Here is a 21,393-nt window from a genome sequence, read left to right as displayed (position 1 = left end):
TTTGTGACACAACAACCTTTTTATAATAAACGGTGGTGTTCTTAAGAGCTCCTCTTGCATCTGCGTACTTTTCATCCCCTATTTTATAATTTGACAACTAAGTTGTTTTTGTATGTAATGGAGAAAGAAAGAGGCGCACGCGCCTGAGAAATGTTTCAGCAACAATGTATGTTCATCTGCCCTCCAAGGGGATCTTCTCTCCTCTCTCTCTCTCTCTGTCTTCTTTTTTGTATATGTTTGTGTGTGTGAGTGAGAAGGAAATGATTTTTACAGAGAAAAAAGAAGGAGAGAGTAATAGTAGAACGAAATCCTGCTGCTACTGCTGCTACTGGCAGTGAAATAATCGATCGAATAATGTATGTACTGATGATATTAGGAATACGCAACGTTTGCGACAGCTTAACAACATAAAAAGAAAATAAGAGCTCTCCTGTTCGGAGAAAGCAGAAATAGCACACACCTACTTATCAAAAGGAAAAATAAATAATAAATATACATAGAGACAAAACTTGGAAGATTCGTCCGATACTCTGGAAGACGTTTTAAGCCTCAGACTACACCATAGAGCTCTAAAAGAACTACGCGACACCATATAGACCTTTTACGTTTTGTGGCATAGATTTATTGTGATATCTATTAGATTCTAGAGCAAGCAGCGTTGACAGTGGGGCATAGTTTACCTTCAACAAGTGCATACATATATCTACCCAGCACCACATCAGTTTAGCTTTGAAGTGTCTCTCTCACAAAGAGCTCTTCAAATCCTTATATAAAAGAAATCCTGGAGGGTAAACGTTGTGGATTACGAGCTTCGACATCGCGCCTGGGGCGATCGTCTACATCCAGTATCGATGGAGGAGGTGCTATGGGAGGAGGAGTTGATCCTCGATACCGAAAGAGTCTTTCATCAGAAAAGGTAAATCCGTGGAAATACAAACATAGCAACGTAAATATTATTTATTTTATCTTTTGCACTGTATCGTATACTTCCTTTCTGCTATAGAGGCCATTCTATTATAAGATATTCCATCCTTTGGGATCTTCCTTGTTATTGTGTAGAATGTATAGAGCATTTTTTTTACTTTCATCGAAAACATTTCTTCGTCCATCTGCTCATTCCTTTCTTCGAAATGCATTCACATCCATGTTTTGATGTGATTGACAAAAATTGAGTTTACAAATTGCTAAGGGCACCTACTATTTATTTAAGTATTCAAAGGTAGAGTCATTAAAGTCGCTTGTCAATAGGCTCGATTTCAGAACACTTCACTCTTGCCTAAAAAACCTTAGTTATACAGTGTTTATAATCGTATCCTTCCATTAATTCATGTATGTAAAATATATATAACAGATGTAAAATTGACTTGGATGATTATAATTATATGACTTTGATTCAATATATTGTGTAAATCAGTACTTATACATATACAACCAATTCTGTAGCCTTGAGTGGTCATGCTTATTATCTTTTTGATCAGGATCATATTGTATTTCATTTCATTGGCAGCTGTGAAACAGCCTCAAAATACATACGAGTACATAAATATACATCGAAGTGCGTTTGTATTGTATGGGTATTTGTTGACTTTGAAATACTGAGCTGATATTTCCATGGGTAATTATTGAATGAAAAAATAGATTTTATTCAGAGCAATATTTATGTATACATAATATGGGACGTATCAACATAAAAGCAGGCTGGCATAAAAAATGATTTTTTTTTTGTAGCTATTTTACTTCATAAGAAGGAATCATTTTATTTTTTAAAGCCATTATGCAGCTTTATATTAGTAAAACATCATTAGGCATGTTGTATATGATGATAATAACTAAGGCTTTAAGCTTTTTTATGATGATAATTTTCATCTCAAATTCAAGAAAATAGTTATATGACTTTGAATTTAACTATCAAATTCAAACCTGAAAAGCGATTCCAAAAAAAAAAAATCCAGTTTTATTTTATGTTGACAATTGACATATGTATACTTAGTAATTTGATGAACATTTTATAATGTAAGGCTAATGTTCCACATAATCTCTGCTAGTCTAAGGTAAAATATATATATTTACATGATAATACAATCTACACAATTGTTGTTCGTTCCTCATCATTCAAAAACTCGGAGTTATTCAATGATGTTTTTATGAGTTACAGACCTGCCTTGAAACAACTGTGTAACCATGTTATACTTCAATATTTTTAGTATAGAATTTCAACCTTAAGTTTGTAAAAAAAAAAAAAATAATAATAATAACTTCAATCTTTTGTTACATTTTTTTTTTTTTTTTTCGGTGTAGTAAATTTCATTTCTTTCGACATTTTTATGAGAGAATTGTTTTTTCCAAGGAATTTGATACACGATTCTTACTCTTTTGCCTCCTTGTGTTCTCTCTCCCTCTATTTTTGCCTTCAAAGTCTCTTGAGAGTTCAGTTAATAAATACAAATACATATATACTTACAACAAGTACATAGTGTATAAATTCAATCACGTCATTTCGTACTCCTATGGTCATTTCAACTCATTAGTAAATAAACTGATTGAAAATATGTTGAGTCCCCTTGCTTTCTCATGCTTACCCTACTATATATATATTTATATTTTTATCTGTCACGTCATTACCTTTAATGTATATCGCAACCTTTCCTCGAAAAAGAAACAAAAAAAGGGCTCAAAATCAGTTGGTAATAATTATTGAGGATATTTCAATGCTAGCTCCACAATGGCTCTTTCTAATTTAACCAATCAACAATTAATAGAGATTGATACTGGGAAAAGAAGCAAAAAAATCGACAACTGACAACAAAATACAAAGTAAATGTTTGTGTGGGTGATGTACAATGTTAATGTGATGTTCAAGTTGTAACTTGTACAATCAAACTGTACAAGTTACATGTTGCAACCACAAAATGAGATAAATATTTTTAAATGAAGGATCTAGAGTATTTCTGATGACGATTATGAACAAAGTGAATATTCATTGGATGATCAATATATTAATCCTTTAATTACTTATTATAATTTATAAAAATTATTAAAATATAAGTATTCTGTGGCACAGTGTAAATTTTAAATAGCTTGGGGTATACTACTCGTAAATACATGATAAATGCTAAATTTTAATTGATCTAAATGAAGTGAAAGTATCATTTAGGGAGGTTGCTCATGTCCCCGAAAAAAAGGAGATAGCTACTCCGCTAGTAATTAGAATGGCCATTGTTGTAATTGAATAATATCTTTAAGATGAAAAAATTGCAACATGTACAATTTTCCTTATACAAGTAGCAACTTGTACAGCTATGCCAACTTGTACACAACGTACATATTTTGTAGATCGGTACAAAGAAATTAATTCAAATTAGCATTGGATCCGAATATTACTCAAACTCAAAAAAAAAACACCTCAAACCAACAATTTTCTGAAAATGGCTCGAACTAGCCCGAAATACTTTTTGGAAATTTTTTACTACACTTAAGTACTAATCATAATTTCAAAAAATTGAACTATCCTATTGATGATTATTTAGATGAATAGCATCATCACTCACAAGGGCAGTAAAAAGTTTTTATTAAACGAACTGTTGGTCTATTAAAAAGGAGAAAGTACTTTACCAAAAATTGTTTGGAAAATGTCAAAAACTCGAAAATTCTCTCACACAAAATCCACTTCACACTCTACTCAAAAAAATATAACTCCCCCGAACTCGAAAACTTTGACTATCATCCAACACTAATCATGTATCTAATCTTTAATGAAATTTTCCCATGACATAAATTTACTCATATATTAAGTAGTATTTCACTCTCACTTCATGTAAAGTTATTCATTGTCTTATCTCACTTTTTGTGATCCTAATGATATTTTTATGTAAGAAAAGTTCTCGTTTGAGTCGTTGGGATGTGAAACTCTCTGCAAAACATGTCATTAACCCAAATTATACTTCCTTTTAAATCAATCTGATGCGCCTATCCAGGATTTAAACAAGGCTTTCATAAACCTACTTAATAATTTAAATTTAGATAACTTAATATATGGGGTCGTCAACAAAGTGATTTTTCTCAAAATTTATTTAGGATTAAATTTACATTCTTTGGCGAATTATGATTAATTTATATCAATAAATCATTCTTAGTAACCCTTGATTTTGAAGTAGTCAAAATTGATAGCCACAATACAAGAATGAGAAATTGATATATTTAATTTGAAAGGGGCTATATCGGTGGCAATATAAGTCTACTAAATCAAATAGATGTTTTAAACTATAGCTAACATTATTGGATATATTAACTCATCCGACAAATTTGAATACAAAGCCTATTATCAGTGGCGTTCGCAAGATTATATATTTTTTTAAATTCAAACATTCACAGTTGTTTACAAAAAATTAAATTTTAAATTTTTGCAGCAAAAAATTTCACAAATCCATAACTTTTCACAGAAAATTAATCTTTTTGAAAAAAAAATACAAAAATCCACAGCCTTTCACAAAAAATATAATATTTTGGAAAAAGATTTCCAAAATTTCAAATTTTAAATATTTTGCTCTGCTGCATAATTTCCCAGAATTACCTTTTTTTTAAGTAAAGAAATCTTTGAAAAAAAATTTACCTTTATTTTAACTTTAAATTTTTTATTCTTAATCAAAAAAAAATATTCAACTGAAATCAAAACTTCCTTCATTTGGTAGAGGAGGGCACAGCTATATGTCTATAAAATATAGGACTGAATGTAAATGTGAAATAAATTAATATATTGGGGTTTTCTCCTTTTCTCGATTTTTGTTATGAATTGTTTTTCTATTGACAGACCACAATTGCAATAGGTAGGTACTAATTAGTTAGGTTTTCAATTTAATTCGGTCCTTTAAAAAAAGTTCAGTCTGAACCAGTCTCATAGAAAAATTCAGTCTGATTTGGTCTCACATAAAAATCGGTTTTATTTAAAATTTGGTTTATACGGAATATATCAGTGAATAGTTTATGACGTCATATATGTATCCGAATTGTGAAATTTGACACAATGACGTCTTATAAAGTTTATTATATTTCATATAAGTACTGCTCATAAATCGGGGAGTGAATAAAAATTTAGACGGTATTTTATTGTCAGCTGTCGAGTTTACTGCCTCTTTTCCGTTTAAGAGTGTTGGGCACGTTGATTGGTTGAATTCGAATTAACTATTTTTAAGTTGTGAACAATTTAAATAATAATAATTCCATAGTTGTGTAGAATTGGCTAATTACTATCTGACTTTGAGCCTTCTTTCTGTATCTTTTCGGACAATAGTTTCAATAGCTTGCTTGATCAAGGGCGTCTGGAGGATTATATTTTGGGAGAGGCAGGAAATATTATATTTTTTGAAATTTTTATTCAATAATCTACAACTATTCACAAAAAATTCTAAAAATCCACAGTTGTTAAAAAAAAATTAATTTTAAGAAATTTTTTTTAAAAATACACAGCTATTTAAAAAAATCATAGATATTTCCAAAAAAAAAAATTGAAAAACATTTCAAATATTAAATTTTTCCTAACAAAAATTTCAAAACTTGAATTTCAAATATTAAGCTTTTTGGGGAATATTTCAAAATTCACAACTATTAACTGAAATTTAAATTTTTTGGAAAAAACTTACGAACATTAAATTTTTTGGAAAAAACTTACGAACATTAAATTTTTTGGAAAAAACTTTTAAAAATTTAATTTCTAATATAAATTTATTCGGAAAAAAAAATCACAAAACCATAGCTATTCACAAAAAATTAACTTTTTGGAAAAAAATTCAAATATTAATTTTTTTGCACTGCTGCTAAATTTGCACAAATTACCTTTAAAAAAAATACCCCCGTTTTCGCATAAAATTTATTCAGCCTGACAAAAAAAATTAGTAAAAATCAAAAATTCCTTAATTCGGGGCTACATCCCCTCCAGCACACCCTGCGGACGCCCCTGATGATCCAATAAAATTATCAACATGAGTAGAAATATTTTCCGATATTGGTCTAAAAAAAATGATTTAAGACCTAATCAAAAAAAAATCTATCTCAGACCGAGTCTCAACACTAGAGTACTTATACTATATAAATATTTTGCTTGAGCAGAATGTATGCTGAAGGTCAAAAGGATCAGAGTTCTCATCTCTTCATTATTATACATCATAAAAATAAAATAACATTTTTCCACTTTTTAATTTATTTTATACTTTTTATATATATTTATATCCTATATAAATATATATATTTAAATTGATTTTCTACAAATTCAAGAAAACAGTTTGTAGGTTTACATACCCATGTATGCACAATTTTGAGTTTTGGTCTGAGAAGACTACGATGATTTTGAGTGAACATAACTCATTCAGTCTCTTAAAGAAGTTTGATCATATAGGTCTTCATTAAAAATTGGGGCAATTTGAAGAATGTTTTGGATGAGAGAAAGAATACTACTCATGACATTTCAATAAATCAGCTACAATCACCTGTGACAAGAGAGGAAGGAGAAAAGGATATAAACCAGGAAATTTGCTGGAATTACTCCGATGACGATGCCCAATTTTACTCTGAGTCTAAAACAATTGTAACTCCCCAACAAATCTTCAGGGTTCCTCTCCGTATTTTATGAGCACACACGAATGTTCAATCAGGTTTTGAATATAATTGAATCTATTTAGGAAATGATGTTCACTACTCAGGAATTAAATAATAATGAACACTGCTAATGAAAAGAAAATTCCTTCTTTATATATCCAATTACAAATAAGCTGGCCAGTTAAAAAACACACCGGATTTATATCATTGTCTGTAAATTTTTTTAGTCTAGATCCATTCTATTTTGCTGACGTCATGTGTACTTCAAAATATTGATCATCTATATACAATAACGTCATATGAAATTAAATGTTTTGCGTAAGTCATATTTTTAGATCATGAGGTTACCTCACTAATATAGAAATATAAATTTATTTTAGTCGTCAACCTTCAATGTATCTCCTTCTTTTCCTCTTATTAGTGTTTTTAACGTGTATTAGTTTAATGATAATTCGCTCTTGTTAAGCTGTGAACCCTCTTTTATAGTTCCAAAGGCCTTGAATGAGTTGGTAGTTAGGTAATTCTGTACCTTTTCCCCTGTTTCTATTCGTATGAAAGGTTGTTTAATTTTACAACAAAAGCAACGACGTGACAGCACATAAGTCAGGGGAGATTGGGAGAAAAACATTGAGACCGAGATTTGGACCGAAATATCCGTTCAAATTGGTCCTAGAAAAAATCTCCTTGACACCGAAACGAAAAAATAAAGTTATTTAATTATAATTCAAAAGCCCTAGAATCAGTTGAGAGTTGGACAATTTTAGGCCTCTTTAACCCTAATCAGAAAATCGGTCCACGATATGAAAACGAATAAATTTTGGTTTACGATCTGAAACCCCCGCAGTTTGGACCGAAATATCTGTCCAAATTTGTATTGGAAAAAATAACTTAACATCAAACCGAAAAAGTAAAGTTATTGAATAATAATTCCAAAATCCCAGAATCAGTTGGGATTTAGGAAATTCCTGGGGCTTTATACGCCTATTTCTATTCGTAAGACAGGTTGCGGGATTGGGAGAAAATCTCAAGATTCTCTAGAATCGGTTTAGATTAGTCCTATAGAAAAATTCAGTATAGACCGATTATATAAATGAAAATGTTTGTTTCCGAATTGTGATTGCATATATATATTACCCATTGGGTCTTTACCCAAACATCGGTCCAAATCTTACCTAGATAAAATCCCTTAAGACCGAACTTAAAAAATAATGTTCGGTCTCGGTCGAGTCTCAACACTAATAGGTACGTACATACATAGAAGAAAATGCCATCAGTTTCCTATTATTACTATTAATAATAATAATTTTTCTGGCACTCATTTTTCATGCTCATAAACATTATTTATATTGTGTACATATGTGCGATTTAGGTCTGTTCCTTATTATGTACTTAGGTAGTATAATACAAAGGTATTTAGTACCCTAAATATTATGTATTTGCTTGTGAATTAAATTTCTCTCGCTTTGACGTAAATATATTAGCTATAATAAGTATACATAATTAGTAATTCTTCAAGGAAGCTATTAAAGCTCCCTCAATTTGTTTTTATAACCAACAGAAATTGGATATTTACATACCCATTATTAATACTATTGTTATAATCCACGTCAACCAGCTTAAAGATGGATTTCTTAGCATTCCAACGATTGAGTATACAATACCCTGCATATCTATGTTTTCCTACTGATTAAAATATTTGCAAAGATATTATTAAGTACCCAGTTGTGAGTCGACTTATGATTTATCACCACACTAATTCAACACCTGTAAACAGGGTGTGAGCATTCCTGTAAACAGAAAAGATTAGAGTCTCCCTACTAATACGATGTACATTTTACATAGCCCAAGATAAACATGTATAGTTCTTTATTGTATCTCGCAGCCTTGCATGCAAAAAGAAGTTCAGAAAACAGTCCCATAATCAGTTGGTAGTAGGGGCAATTCCTTTCGCCAACTTTGGAATAATTATTCCATAATTGTTTGGGATTGCTCTCAGCTTAACAAGAAATCATTCTTATTCGACTTTCCGAACATTCATTATAGGAAAACATTGACAGCTGACTTCTAAATACACATTATACTTTTTTTATATATATTAAGTGTTGATCAATACTTAGAACACTCAACAGAGGAAACAAGGAGAAATATCGACAGCTGACTACCATATCCCTGTTAGTGAAGTAGCCCCTTGTAAAGCTTTAAAAAAAAGTGGCGAAACGAAGACCACGGGATATTTGTATAAGGGAGTGATCGTAGTGACACATTTCATTGTCTTCTGGGAGCGTCGAGTATTACAATGAAGATCAAATGCATAGAGTCCTTAAGCTGAGAAAAAGCAAAGAAAGTTTTTTTGAAGCAGAACGTTAGTTGACCAACACAATGGAAAATATAGTTATTATAAATATCAATCACTTCAGATCTTGTATCTGGGTGTTTTTCTTAGAATAAGGAAAAAAACTTATCGTAAACATTTTAGAGTTAAATATTATTGAAGAGCTTGAATTTGACCGAATGAGCTTTGAATTTGAATTTCCTGAGAGTGACTACATCCCCTTTTGCCCAGGCCCTGCACAAATCCCTTTAATCTCATCTAAAGTGACATCTTGTGAAGAAAAAAAGCTATATCTATGACCATGCATCTCTTCAAGCTAATAGATCCGTTACGATATTTTGTTTTAAAGGTTTAATCCAAAAAGCTATTAGGGATCCTTATTATGCGGTAAAGCGTCTTTCAGGTAGTCCTCGGAAAGGTATTTTTATAATTGGGTATCCGAGGAAATTTTTGGGATGAGATACTAAATAATAAAAACAGTGAAATTTAAGAGATTTATTATTTATTTTTTTAAACTATGTACATATATAGTCATGAAAGATCCAAAATTAATTCCTATTTTCTATTACGTTAGAAAGTGAAGTCACACTAATAAAATATAGGTGGTTCGTACTGGGCTTCATTTTTTGTAAATTCAACATATTTGTATTTGACATAAATCGTTAAAACTATATCTTAAATAGTAAAAATTCCCAAAGAAACATACGAGTATACCCCGAGAAATCAAAGGAAATAAGATACTTGAGTTCTAACCTATGGATATCAATGGCTTGGTATAAAAAAGGAGGCCAGTGCGTGCAAATTTTTGGTAATCTGAAGAGAGTTTTTTTTTTTTTTTCTAAATTGTCATCATTATTCTTTAATTATTGAAGAGAACATCTAAGTATTAAGCAATGAATAGTATTATTAGTATTTGAGACAGACGTTGAGTAACACTCAGGATTTGTAAGTCCTTTTTTGAAATCCGAGTAGTAATTCTTGCCAATTCCTTGGATAGATACGGAGTGATATTGCTGTTAATTTATTTCCTTTCACGGAACATCAACGAGGGTGGTCTGAAAATTGTCCGACCTTAACCAGAAAATGGCAGCACTCGTAAATAAAGCCTAGCCACATCTATGTAGCATCTGTTGACAGTTACACACCAAAATTTCGGCCAATTTAAGTCATCTGAAGGTAGAAGTGTATAGAGTTATAAGGAGACTGTTGAAAACCGAATAAAAAATGTCTTGTACATATCTTTGTTAGGTCAGAGACTTTTCCGACGAGCCTTTTAAGTATAATGTGTTTGAGCTCTTGGATAATGGAGAGTAACTCCGAGGATTTGTTAAAGAGTTATCGTGTAAGTCCTTGTTGGACTCGTTGTAGAATTGAGTATCGGCATCAAAGTGATTCATGCACATGGCATAACTAGGCACGGAGTTAGACTTGCGTACATTTCCTTCCTCTCATGGTTGATTGCAGCTGACCTAATAGAACGTCTTAAGAGCAAAGCTGTTTTTCTCCTCAACAATCTTATAATTTTCAGGGTTATTCATTTCTTTTGCTTTTTGATATACCAGGATGTTATATTCTATACAACTCTAGAATTCAACATTTGAAATAAATAAATAAAAAGCTGTGTGACTTGGACTCACTCAGTCATTAGTCAAATAATGAATTTAATCATTTTTTTATATACATAATCTAATATATACAATGTGTATACATGAAACCTTTCAAGGGTGTACTCCAGTACTGTGAGATGAGATCATTTGTGTTATGTGTTTCAAAAGGGATGTTGGTTTTTTTATTATTTTACTTTTTCTTTTTTCTTCTTTTTTCACAACCGTGAGAACAGATTTTAAATGAAAAATTGAGCCTCGATTTTCTCTTTAGATAAGAAATAAAAGTGAAAAAAAAAAGTGTTCTCATTTTCTGTCCCCCCACTCCCCACTTTATGTATATATTATGTTGAGGGGAGGGGGTTCTCTTCTCTTACTCTCATTCTCTCTTTATGGGTGTGATGGGCAGATGATGGGTATAATACTATTAATGACAAACAAAACCTCTTGCAAAAAAAAAAATCTTTTCATCGCTGTTGAATAAAAAAAATGTTTATTTGTATACAGTTTGTAAAAACTAAAATGTATGGAAGCTTTTATAAAAGACTGATTTTTGGAATGTTGGGCCACTAATCCTCTTCTATTTATTCAAAATCCTTCACCACTACATACTTCTACATTCCAAAGGATGAATAATTGAAAAATTATTGACAACCATGGAATCGCATGGTTTAAAAAAAAAAAATTCAATAGAACCCTACTTACTTATATACGGTAGGGTGGTTCTTATTTTCTACTCAAAAAAAGAAGGTTTTTGATTTTCATTCTCTTACCTACCCTCTCAATCGGTTCTCAAATAAAAGACTTAAATTTTTGACTAAAATTATTAGATTTGCGTATTTTTTATTTATTTTACAACATTAATGCTAGTTATTATTAGAATTATTGTGATAATAACATTGGACACGTTGTGCCCTTTATTGTATCCCGCAACCTATTCTCCTCAAGAAAGAATAATAAAAATCTCAAAAATCAGTTGTTGGTTAGCCAATTCCTCCGAACACTAAAACTATAATTGAATCATAGTTGATAGTTGTTCACGGCTTAATATGAACTCATTCCTATCCAACCAAACAATGTTAAAAACACAAATTATAGGGGGAAAACAAAAAAAATCGACAGCTGACAACCAAACACCCTATATATTTTGGTATTAGTAAGATAACACCGTCCGGAATAACCACGTGATGCAACGGTTTATGTAGATGTGTCTCCAATCACTAATCAAGAATTTGTAGGTTCGATATGGATAATATCTTTTTTTTTAAATAACTAGGACCAAGTATTAACCAATACAGTAATCTTTTTTAATATCCAAAAAGACCCTCAAAATCTTTTTGGATGACTTAAACGGTACTTGCACGGTAGAATCCGGATCTAAAACGAGTTTATTTCTACAATCCAGAAGAAAAAATTGTACCAGATATAGGTTCGTTTTGTGGATAAAATTCTTTGTAATACAAACAATGTTAAATAAGCTGATTGATCCTTTAATAAGAATTGAATATTGAAACTACTAAACCAGTAAAGGTTTTGGCATAAAATATGTTTATGCTAACAGAAAAAATTGATATTGTACATAACTTTATGTTATAATAAAAATTTGGAGATCACCAATTTTTGTCTGCCTAATTTTTCAATGTAGAGCAAAACATTAAAAAGCAATCCCCCCCCTCCCCCCCCCCATTAAATATTAATACAGTTGAAAATATTTTTGCACAATGTTATTTCATTACACAGGGAAGAAAATGGAAAGGTAAGACATCTAAAAGAAAAACATTTGAATTTTAGGACCACCCTAATATATGGTTATTAGAAAAAGTATTTTTTTTTAACAACATTGTTGATTTATATACATTGTACAGTAATATCTTGGATTACGAGTAAATATTCTTACTATAGAGAGAAGTAAACATAATCAAAAATGAATTACTCTTAAAAAACATTTGGTGGTTGTATCGGTCCTTTGATGGAATTTAAAATTGCCCAGTCCAGTTCAGTTGTTAAGCAAATGTGCCCAATTTTAGCAATCCTTCTACATTGTATTATTTCACTAATATGTGATTAAGAAAGCCTCAGTTTACCAATTAAATTAGTTTAAGGGGCATTTACAAACCCCGTGATTAACTTAAATCCAACTAAACCAAATTAATATTTCAAGAGGTTTCCAAGAGACAAAATTATAAAAAAAACAAATTAAGGATTTTTTAGGTAGAAGAGTTTAAATCACACGTAACTTAGGGTGGTCTAGAAAAGAAGCACGAGACTAGTATTAAATTAATTAAAAATTTAGCTTAATTAAAGTATTTATCAATCATTGGGGAAGGTTGATTGACGATAACATTATTTAGGAAAGATTGTTCTATGCAACGGCTTCTGCATCTAATCCGTATGTATCTTTCAGATTAAGGACAGTACCGGACGGAACGTCAAAACTTTGAAACCATTACACTCCTAAAAATATATGTTGATAACGCCATATTCAATGATAATGTTGTTTTTTAGAAAAATCCTTAAAATTGAGGCCTACTACTCTTGTTTGTCCTAAACACTCGTAAACTGAGTAATTACTGTATGTAGATAAATAATTATTAAAATCCGTCTCAGGTGTCCAATTCACCGAATTTTTGTTGAGGAATATTTTCATAGGTTTTTATAGAAATTTAAATATACCACAACATGACGGAACCTTTGATTTTTTGTATGTTATCTGCAGAAGTATCTATATGATCATGAGGGGGTCTGATAATATTATTATTATTATTATTCCAGTAAGTAGAAACACGCTGTAGGTATTCCGTTGTCTGATATCCAACTCTCAACAAACTTTAATTCATAATGCATTCATTATACATGCAGTTCAATGCTAATGAATTTTTGAGAAAATAAAAAGATTTATATTGTGTAAATGATGGATGGGTCGGTTGTGTTCGTCGACTAAAATCTATTATTTGCATAAATTAAAATGTGCACCTTATAAGAAGAACAAGTCAGATCTAACGTACTTACTAACCATTAGTGTTGTGTCAGTCCTTATTTCTTCGGTCCAATTCTGTCTTAGGACCGGTCTTATCAGTCTTTGGGACCAGTACTTAAGACCTTCAGGCTTTCGGACTGACAGATCTAAACTGATTAAAAATAGAAGAAATACAGTCACGTGACGTGTTCAAGGACCAAGCTTTATCAGTTTTAGGACTGAAATCCAGTCCTCTGTCTGACACAACACTGGTACTAACAGTGGGTATGTATTGTGGTACTTTTGCTTCATATTACGGTTCTGAATGTAGATTTAATCTAGGAAATCTAGATATCTGGATGTAAGAGCGAAATTTTCCTTTTCCCATATGAGTCCATTTTTCTTTTATGTGTAGAATAAGGGATGAGTATATTTTATATAACATTTCTAGAATATCAAACTACAAATTTAGGCAAAAATTGGTCTTCTCATATTTTTATTATTACAAATTTTAGTATTAACAGTTATTTTATAGAATTTTTTTAAACAAATACTCATTACTTACCACAGATATAATTGAATGTGTTTGTTTCTGAAGAATGGTAACAAAAATATATATACAGGGAGCTATCAATGCCACGAAAATGATTTTTTAATGCAATTTTCTTTCCATTTATCAACTTACAAAAATAATAACAGATTCTGAAAGCTTGATGGATTCTGATTTATTTTATTTAATAAAATGAACCCCAGCCTCGATTCCAGCCTATATAAGAGGCTGAAAGCGTGAGCAAGCCTTCTCCACTTGGTCCCATGGAAAATCCTGAAATTCCTTATTGATTCAACAGATAAGTTTGTCTTTGGTGTTGGAGAAGGCTTGGTTGGTATATCGTTTGGTCGCCATCCACAAAAAAAAATCATTTGGATTCAGATCTAGCGAGTTTGGAAGCCCAAAGTCCGGCGAGATTAAGTCGTCAAGATTGTCTTAGAGCCATTAGAGGCATCAAAAAGCTCTCATAATATTGCAACCGAACGTCTCACTGAGTCCCAGAGTTCAAAAAATTGATATGTTGTCACTCAAATCAAATAGTTATTGGCTCAAATTCGTGGCACTAATAATAAAAAGTCAGCTGTATAAGTACCCTGGTTTTCCCAATAGAAAACGATAAAGTGGCTAAATATAGTTGTGCACCCTGTGCATACAAATTATTAACTAAGCTCTGAAAGTGTAAACATTTTTTCAAGAAAGAAGGATCTATCATTAAGGTAGGAAGGGATATAAAATTGACGTCATTTTTTTTTTTTTTTTTTTTTTTGAGGGGGGGCTTTGCTGTAAAAATTATCGACACTATAGTAGAGTTATTGATAAAAATAGGTTTATTTTTTATATATATAATAAAAATTTTGGCGGGCTTCAGAAACTTTGGGGAAGGGGCTTGAGATACCCCCCCCCCCTCTCCCGGCAAACAAAATGAGCAAGCTACGCCATTGCTTACATATATCTAGAATTTCATGATTAAATATTCTTTAGCATATTGCTGCTTTTTAGGGGTGTATTGTTCCTTAATCGGTTCTGTACAATGTCCCTGTTATTGGTCCTTGAAAAAATCCCAAACTTTAAAAAGCCATCTTCACAGCATCATTGTAACTAATATTAGAGCAAAAATATTTCAGTTTACCATTTGAATGGTTGGTGTAAAACTTGTAAGAATCCTTCAAAAAAGTATATATTTTCATACATAATCATTAATTTAGGAGGCCAATTCAAGTCTAAGTAATTAGGTTTATTAAAGTTATTTAATATTAATTTATGATGACTGTCACTAGTTGATATCTATGATGATGTCACGGTCATCCCTACTACTTTTGAATAAGAATATTCTATCTGAGCATTGGGACAATTGTTCAGGAATTACCCACTCTGGATTGTATGTATGGGGTATGACACGTCATGAAATATTACAAAACTGTGAACAACTTATGTTAATACTTTTGTACTCTTATCATTAGTGTTGTGTTGGACCTTATTTATTCGGCGGTCCAGTCTGTCTTAGGAACGGTCCTATAAGTCCTTAAGACTTCGGACAGTCAGTACTAAAAATAAATGTTCTGTGAGGATAATATATATATATATATACGTAATTCTACGGTCGCCCCTGACAAGGGTTGAAACCCCATTACTGTTACAGTGTACACCTAGTAGTGGTCCTGATTATCAATACATTTTGTATGCTCCTAGATTCAGTAATCATGAAGAAAAATATGTTTATTCCCTATACTTAATGATTTCTATTGGATTGGATTACACGAAGGTGTTATTGCTCCTCTTGTTATTTTGACCTATTTGTTGCACCGAGAGAGAGAGACTTTGCATCTTTGTTAGTTTCTCACGATTCATGCAATTTATGTATGTTAATACAACGGATTCACTAACTATTATACTCAAACAAAAATGAATAAGATGTCAACCCATACATACAACATAGTTTGGAATCAATATGTATCCACGCACAAACAGAGAGTACACCACGCACACACTACCAAAATAAATGATTGAATGATTGTTTTTCTCCATCTTACAAAAATGTTTACATTTTACGTGTCGTAAATATTATTTTTATTATTATGTTGATGACCTTTCCCAGAGATGATTATAATTTGTCTAAAATGTATATGCCTTACATGTGTATGATGATTGAACGGCACAAAAACAATCTTGAACAAAAATCAAGAAAATGAGAAAGCCCCAATTTATTTTTAACATTAATTATACAAATTATACAGTCCAAACTTTTATAGACTTACTCCGGACAGCATAGCCTTAGTTTTAAAATTTCTGGAAAATGGTCCCTTACAAATAAAAAAAGGCTTTCAAAAGATGTATTTCTGGCTGAAATCAGAGTTTCTTTAGTTAAGTTATGAGGAAAAGTGAAATCGTGAACTTGTTGCATCTCCCTGGTCTATGGCCACAAATTCTTAAAAATTTGTAAGGAAGGCTGAAGAAGTGTCTAAGATCCTTTTGTACAAGATGAAGGCCCTTCTTATTATTCTTTTTGATCGACCAAGACAGTTATATTCAATGTAACGTTTCATTAATTGTGATTTAAACGTAATAAGGAGAAGTAAATCTTGGGCCCTAGTAACGGCGCCGGAATGTATTTAGAAGTGAAGGGCAAATTATATAATAGTCACTTCATCAGGGAAATCCGTGTTTTGGGGGCCTGGACCGTTGGGCTTTTTGACAATTTTGACTTGTCCATATACATTAAGTATATTTCCTTCTCTTGGAACGGCCGAGACGCGAATTAAGTTGAGAGAGTCATTTCTCTCGAGTGCAATGTCCAGTGTCATTGTTATTGTTTTTTTTTACAAATTCCAAATTTGACAAAAAAGAATTGAAGATACAAAAAAAAAATTTATTTTTTTTCAAAATTAAAACTTTTCAGAGATACTAAATTTGAATGAATAACATTTTTTTAAGGGAATTGGATTTTATTTTCTTAACAATTATGACATATAATTTTTTTTGACAAAAAAAGAATTTTTAATATTTTATAAATTCTGCAAAAATTGGCGACCAATGCCCCATATGGTTACGGTGCCACTGGATATTAGTGTCATCTTGGTCAGGGCCAGAGACCAAAAATGATACAATTAGTAGTATCTGACATCTTCTGTTCTTGACTGAATCTTAATCGGTCACAGTATCTAAACAAATTTATGGAATACTTTAATAATACAAGAGCAACTTCATCCGAATCTTAAGGGTCAATCAGAACCCTGATTTCAACTAAAATGGCATTAGCTAACAAATCTATTGAAGTTCTTTTAAATGAAGTCTGGACTGTCTTTTTAGAGTTTTGAAGAAGTGAAAAATTTTCGTAGATGGTCAAATTTTCTTTATTTTTTCTAAAACCTAAAGTAGTTCATTTGCTGCGTCATCAAAGGATTAGCGCGAATAATTAGTTGATTATAAGAATACAAATTTAATCAATAATAATCATTCCAGTTTGTTTTTGTGTTGATAGACTAAAGCCAGAAAGAACTTTGTTTAATATTCTTTACTAGGAGATGAGAATAAAAATATGCAGTTCTGTGGCATTTAAATGAATTTAACCTCAATTATAGTCATAAAGCACTGATGAGAAATTTTTCATGACCCCTTCCTAACTTGGGTTACCCGTCTTTGTTGTTGTAGGCCAAAGCATTTAACCTCCTGCTTTGAAAAAAGAAGCACATTACTCATATGAACATTGTATATTGTACATATATTGTTACACACATAAAGAATAAAATACATTTTAACTATTAAGGGAACAAACAGAAGCAGCCAGTGAAGGAGAGATGTTCTCCCAGAGGTTTAAGACGTCTTTGTCTCATACGGATACATTACGTGCCTCACTAAGTTTATTAAGAAATAATAGTTATTTTTTAATCTGATTAGAACCTCTATCTATATTATTATGTTTTCCACTAGTATTTAATTCCACACTTTCAGTCATATGGCGTGAGCAGAAGGTTTATTTATGCATAGCTATAAGTGACTTAACATTTAACATACTTACATTTGTATGTTCAATGTACTTACGTAGGTATTTAATTCATGCATTCCTTGTCTGGCAAATATCTCTTCATTAGCAATATTTACTTTGTTTAATGTACAATACATATGTACAGTAGAACCCCAGAACTTGACCTTCCTCAGTACTCAAAATATCCGTTGTTCCACGATGCAAAGAAAAGGAAAAAGCTTTGCCTCTTAATTTCATAGTAGCTAAGCTGCTCTCCGCCAAAAAATTCATCAAATTGATAGGGTGACCAGATTAACTTTCCTTGGCATATTTTTTACAACTATAGGTATTGTTGTAGCAGAGGAATAATTTTAGGGAAGGGGCAATTTCAATATAAAAGACCGAATACAGGAAGTTAATTGCGCAAAACAATGCTTTGTTAGCATAAATTGCAGGGGAAAATTCCCTCTTGTAACTTACGTCTATAGCCAGGTATGGGCTGTTGTTACATTTACAATTTGAATGATGTGTTCCACATTTAAATTATATTATTTAACTCTGAGCAAGGTAGATTGAGAATTCAACCATTCTCAATCTTCAATTGGAACATTCCCGACACACCTTCCAGAGCAAATTAGCATCGAATTCCGAGGTACTACTCCATATAGTATTTACAAGACATAGGATATGAGTCAAACACCTTCATTTGAATCATTCAATAAAATATGAATAAGAAAGTTGTTGGCTCTGCAAAATTGAGAACAAATTGGTGTTGTTTTTATCTCGCATTCACCATGAGAGAAACATGTGCTATTAAATTGATAAGCATGACTTCAAATGTACATATATGCATTTACATATATATATACAATATTAATTATGTATCAAATGGAGTTCATACTCAAAGATCTTATCTTATCTCATATATACAAAAATAAACTTTTGAATCTGCCTCCTCCTCCTCCCTTTTTTCTACCTAGCAACATTTTTTGTTCTACACTCTACTATTAAAAATTAGTTCAAATGAACAATTATGAGAATTTAATATACTCAATAAAGCCATGACTAATTTGACATATCTCTTTGGTAATATGTCTTCTTGATTACGACAACGTTAGCTTTCTATATTGGATGGCTGTACGAACATCGATACATTTCAAAACAAACATCACATCCCACTTTCATTATCATCCCCATCCGTCAGTTAAACGGGAAGGATCATACGAGACTAATTACATGAATCCTTCTAGAAGGAACTGCTGAGTCACTTTATTTTTCATGAAGAAAAGTTACCCAATATAATGATTAATATATTCATTCATTCATTTTATTCAGGCTCTGATGTCGTTTTCTTATCTCACATAAACATACTACAATTTATGAGTGTATACGAGTATATATAGCCATTGGCACCCATGAATAAATCATTATAAAGTTGTTTTTAAATAGAATTTTATTTTGAGAGATAAGAATTGTTATTAATTATTATTATTGTATATTGAGCGGCACGCCCATAAAAAATGATCATGAGGAGGGGGGAAGATACATCCCATTGATCATGAGGGATACCCTGGTGTGTCAGGATTTGATTTTCCATGGCCATTGTTTTGTTAATTGTGCTTGTTTTCTATCTTTTTAAAAAATATTTTTTGTATATTAATACATAACAGGCTCAATGCACTGTTTTTGAAAGTGGAGGAGCGAATGGTATAGAGCGTTTTTTACGTGACGTCAACATTGTTGATGACGAGCATTTTACGGGCCCAAACAATCAAGTTACGTAAAAATAAAAACCTTTTTTTCATTAATATTAATAAATATAGTGAACTATTACAAATAAAAGGACTTGAACCTTAGTGTCCATCATAAATTTATGTATGTATCTAATGTATTGTTTTATTATCATATTGTACCCTATAATATTTTAAAAAAATATGTTGTCACATCGTTATATAATTTTATTTCCATATTGTATACGAAAATTAACTATTAGAATGGGAAGAATAAGATATTTCGTTCCAATTAACTAACTTTTCTTGTCCAAAATTGTACAAATTCAGCCATTTTTAGGGATTTTTACTACATATAACCTTGATTCAATTCAAATATCACTGTTTATCATGGGCATCAAGTAGTACTCAATGCATGAATTAAGTCTTTTTTATTCTTTATGCTAATTTTGATCAAAATTTATTGGAAGTTTGTAGATGTATGCAATAAAATTATCAACTTAGATCCCCTCCCAAGATGGCGCCTCCTACAATTATGAGGAAATTTATGACCTGAGTGAAAATACTCTATAGTCTGCGAAAATTTCAGGTTTCTGTTCTTTTATAAGAACCGGGGAAATACAATTTTTGGGAAAAAAATGAGGGATAATCCGATTTCTGGGGAAAATTGCAGGAAATTCCTCACTATAAAAACCGAGAACCGGTTTTCCAGTTTCGTTAAAAATAACTGGTTCCTCGTTAGAATTATATATTTTATGGAGGCCAAGAGTTTTAAATTTGTGTTAGGAAGGAGGAGGAATTTTTTTTATTTACATGCATACAATATATAAGTGTCGTCATGATACCGATATTGGTAGATATTTTGGTATGAATACACATGTCGGTATTTTGGTACTTTTCGAAATAAAAATGTCGTTAAGGATCATTAACATGCACTTAAAGGGCATTTATTTGTCACAAACTCCGTCTATGGCCAATCGGCCAATAACTGAAATTTAAATTCATACATTTATATATATATATATTACAGCTATTTGAATATGATAATTGTAAATTCCAAAAAAGTGGGAGGACCATGGCACCTTCTTGGCAAGGCCCCTACTTAATGTTATCTTGACCATCTTTAAATCTAATGGTGTTTATGAAAGGTTGTCTGTAGAATGGTAGCCGGTCAACACTAAGACAAGCCCGAATGATTTTTCTCAAAAATTGAGTTTAGATTACATTTGCATTATTCGACGAAATATCATAAGAAATTATGAACCAATTATTTTTATTCGCCATTTGAAGAAGAGTACCTCAAAATACACTTAAAGTAGACAAAATTGATTGTCACAATAAAATAAATATGAATTGAAAGATTTTATTTCGACACTATCGGGTATAATAAAAATCTCATAAATCAAATACTGACTCTAAACTTTAGTTAAGATTATCAGGTATTTTAAATCTTCCCACCGATGTGAATACAAAATCCTATGATTGACTCAAATATGTCTATGAAAATTCTAAAAAATTCTAAAACGTCTTGATTTTTGTTCAATATTATATTATATTTTAACGCACCACAATTACACGACACACCCGCAATAAGATATTTCTCGAATCAGTTCCAATTGTTTGCCATTTTAACTTCATTTTGTAACCTAATCAAGTCAGTTACCAATTATTT

At 31.3% G+C, this 21,393-nt stretch overlaps 1 protein-coding gene across 1 annotated transcript in view; it reads left to right on the top strand.

The window, feature by feature from the left end:
• Positions 1-471: 471 nt before the first annotated feature.
• LOC121124905 (uncharacterized) overlaps positions 472-21,393 on the top strand; it is a 41,647-nt gene continuing 20,725 nt past the window's right edge. The window contains exon 1 of the mRNA XM_040720106.2: positions 472-916. Within this exon, the coding sequence (XP_040576040.1) occupies positions 866-916 (51 nt within the window). The 5' untranslated portion in view covers positions 472-865. The remainder of the gene's footprint in view (positions 917-21,393) is intronic.

This window comes from Lepeophtheirus salmonis, chromosome 9 (assembly GCF_016086655.4).
Source record: "Lepeophtheirus salmonis chromosome 9, UVic_Lsal_1.4, whole genome shotgun sequence".
Taxonomy (NCBI): domain Eukaryota; kingdom Metazoa; phylum Arthropoda; class Copepoda; order Siphonostomatoida; family Caligidae; genus Lepeophtheirus; species Lepeophtheirus salmonis.
This window is presented reverse-complemented; position numbering and strand designations above follow the sequence as displayed.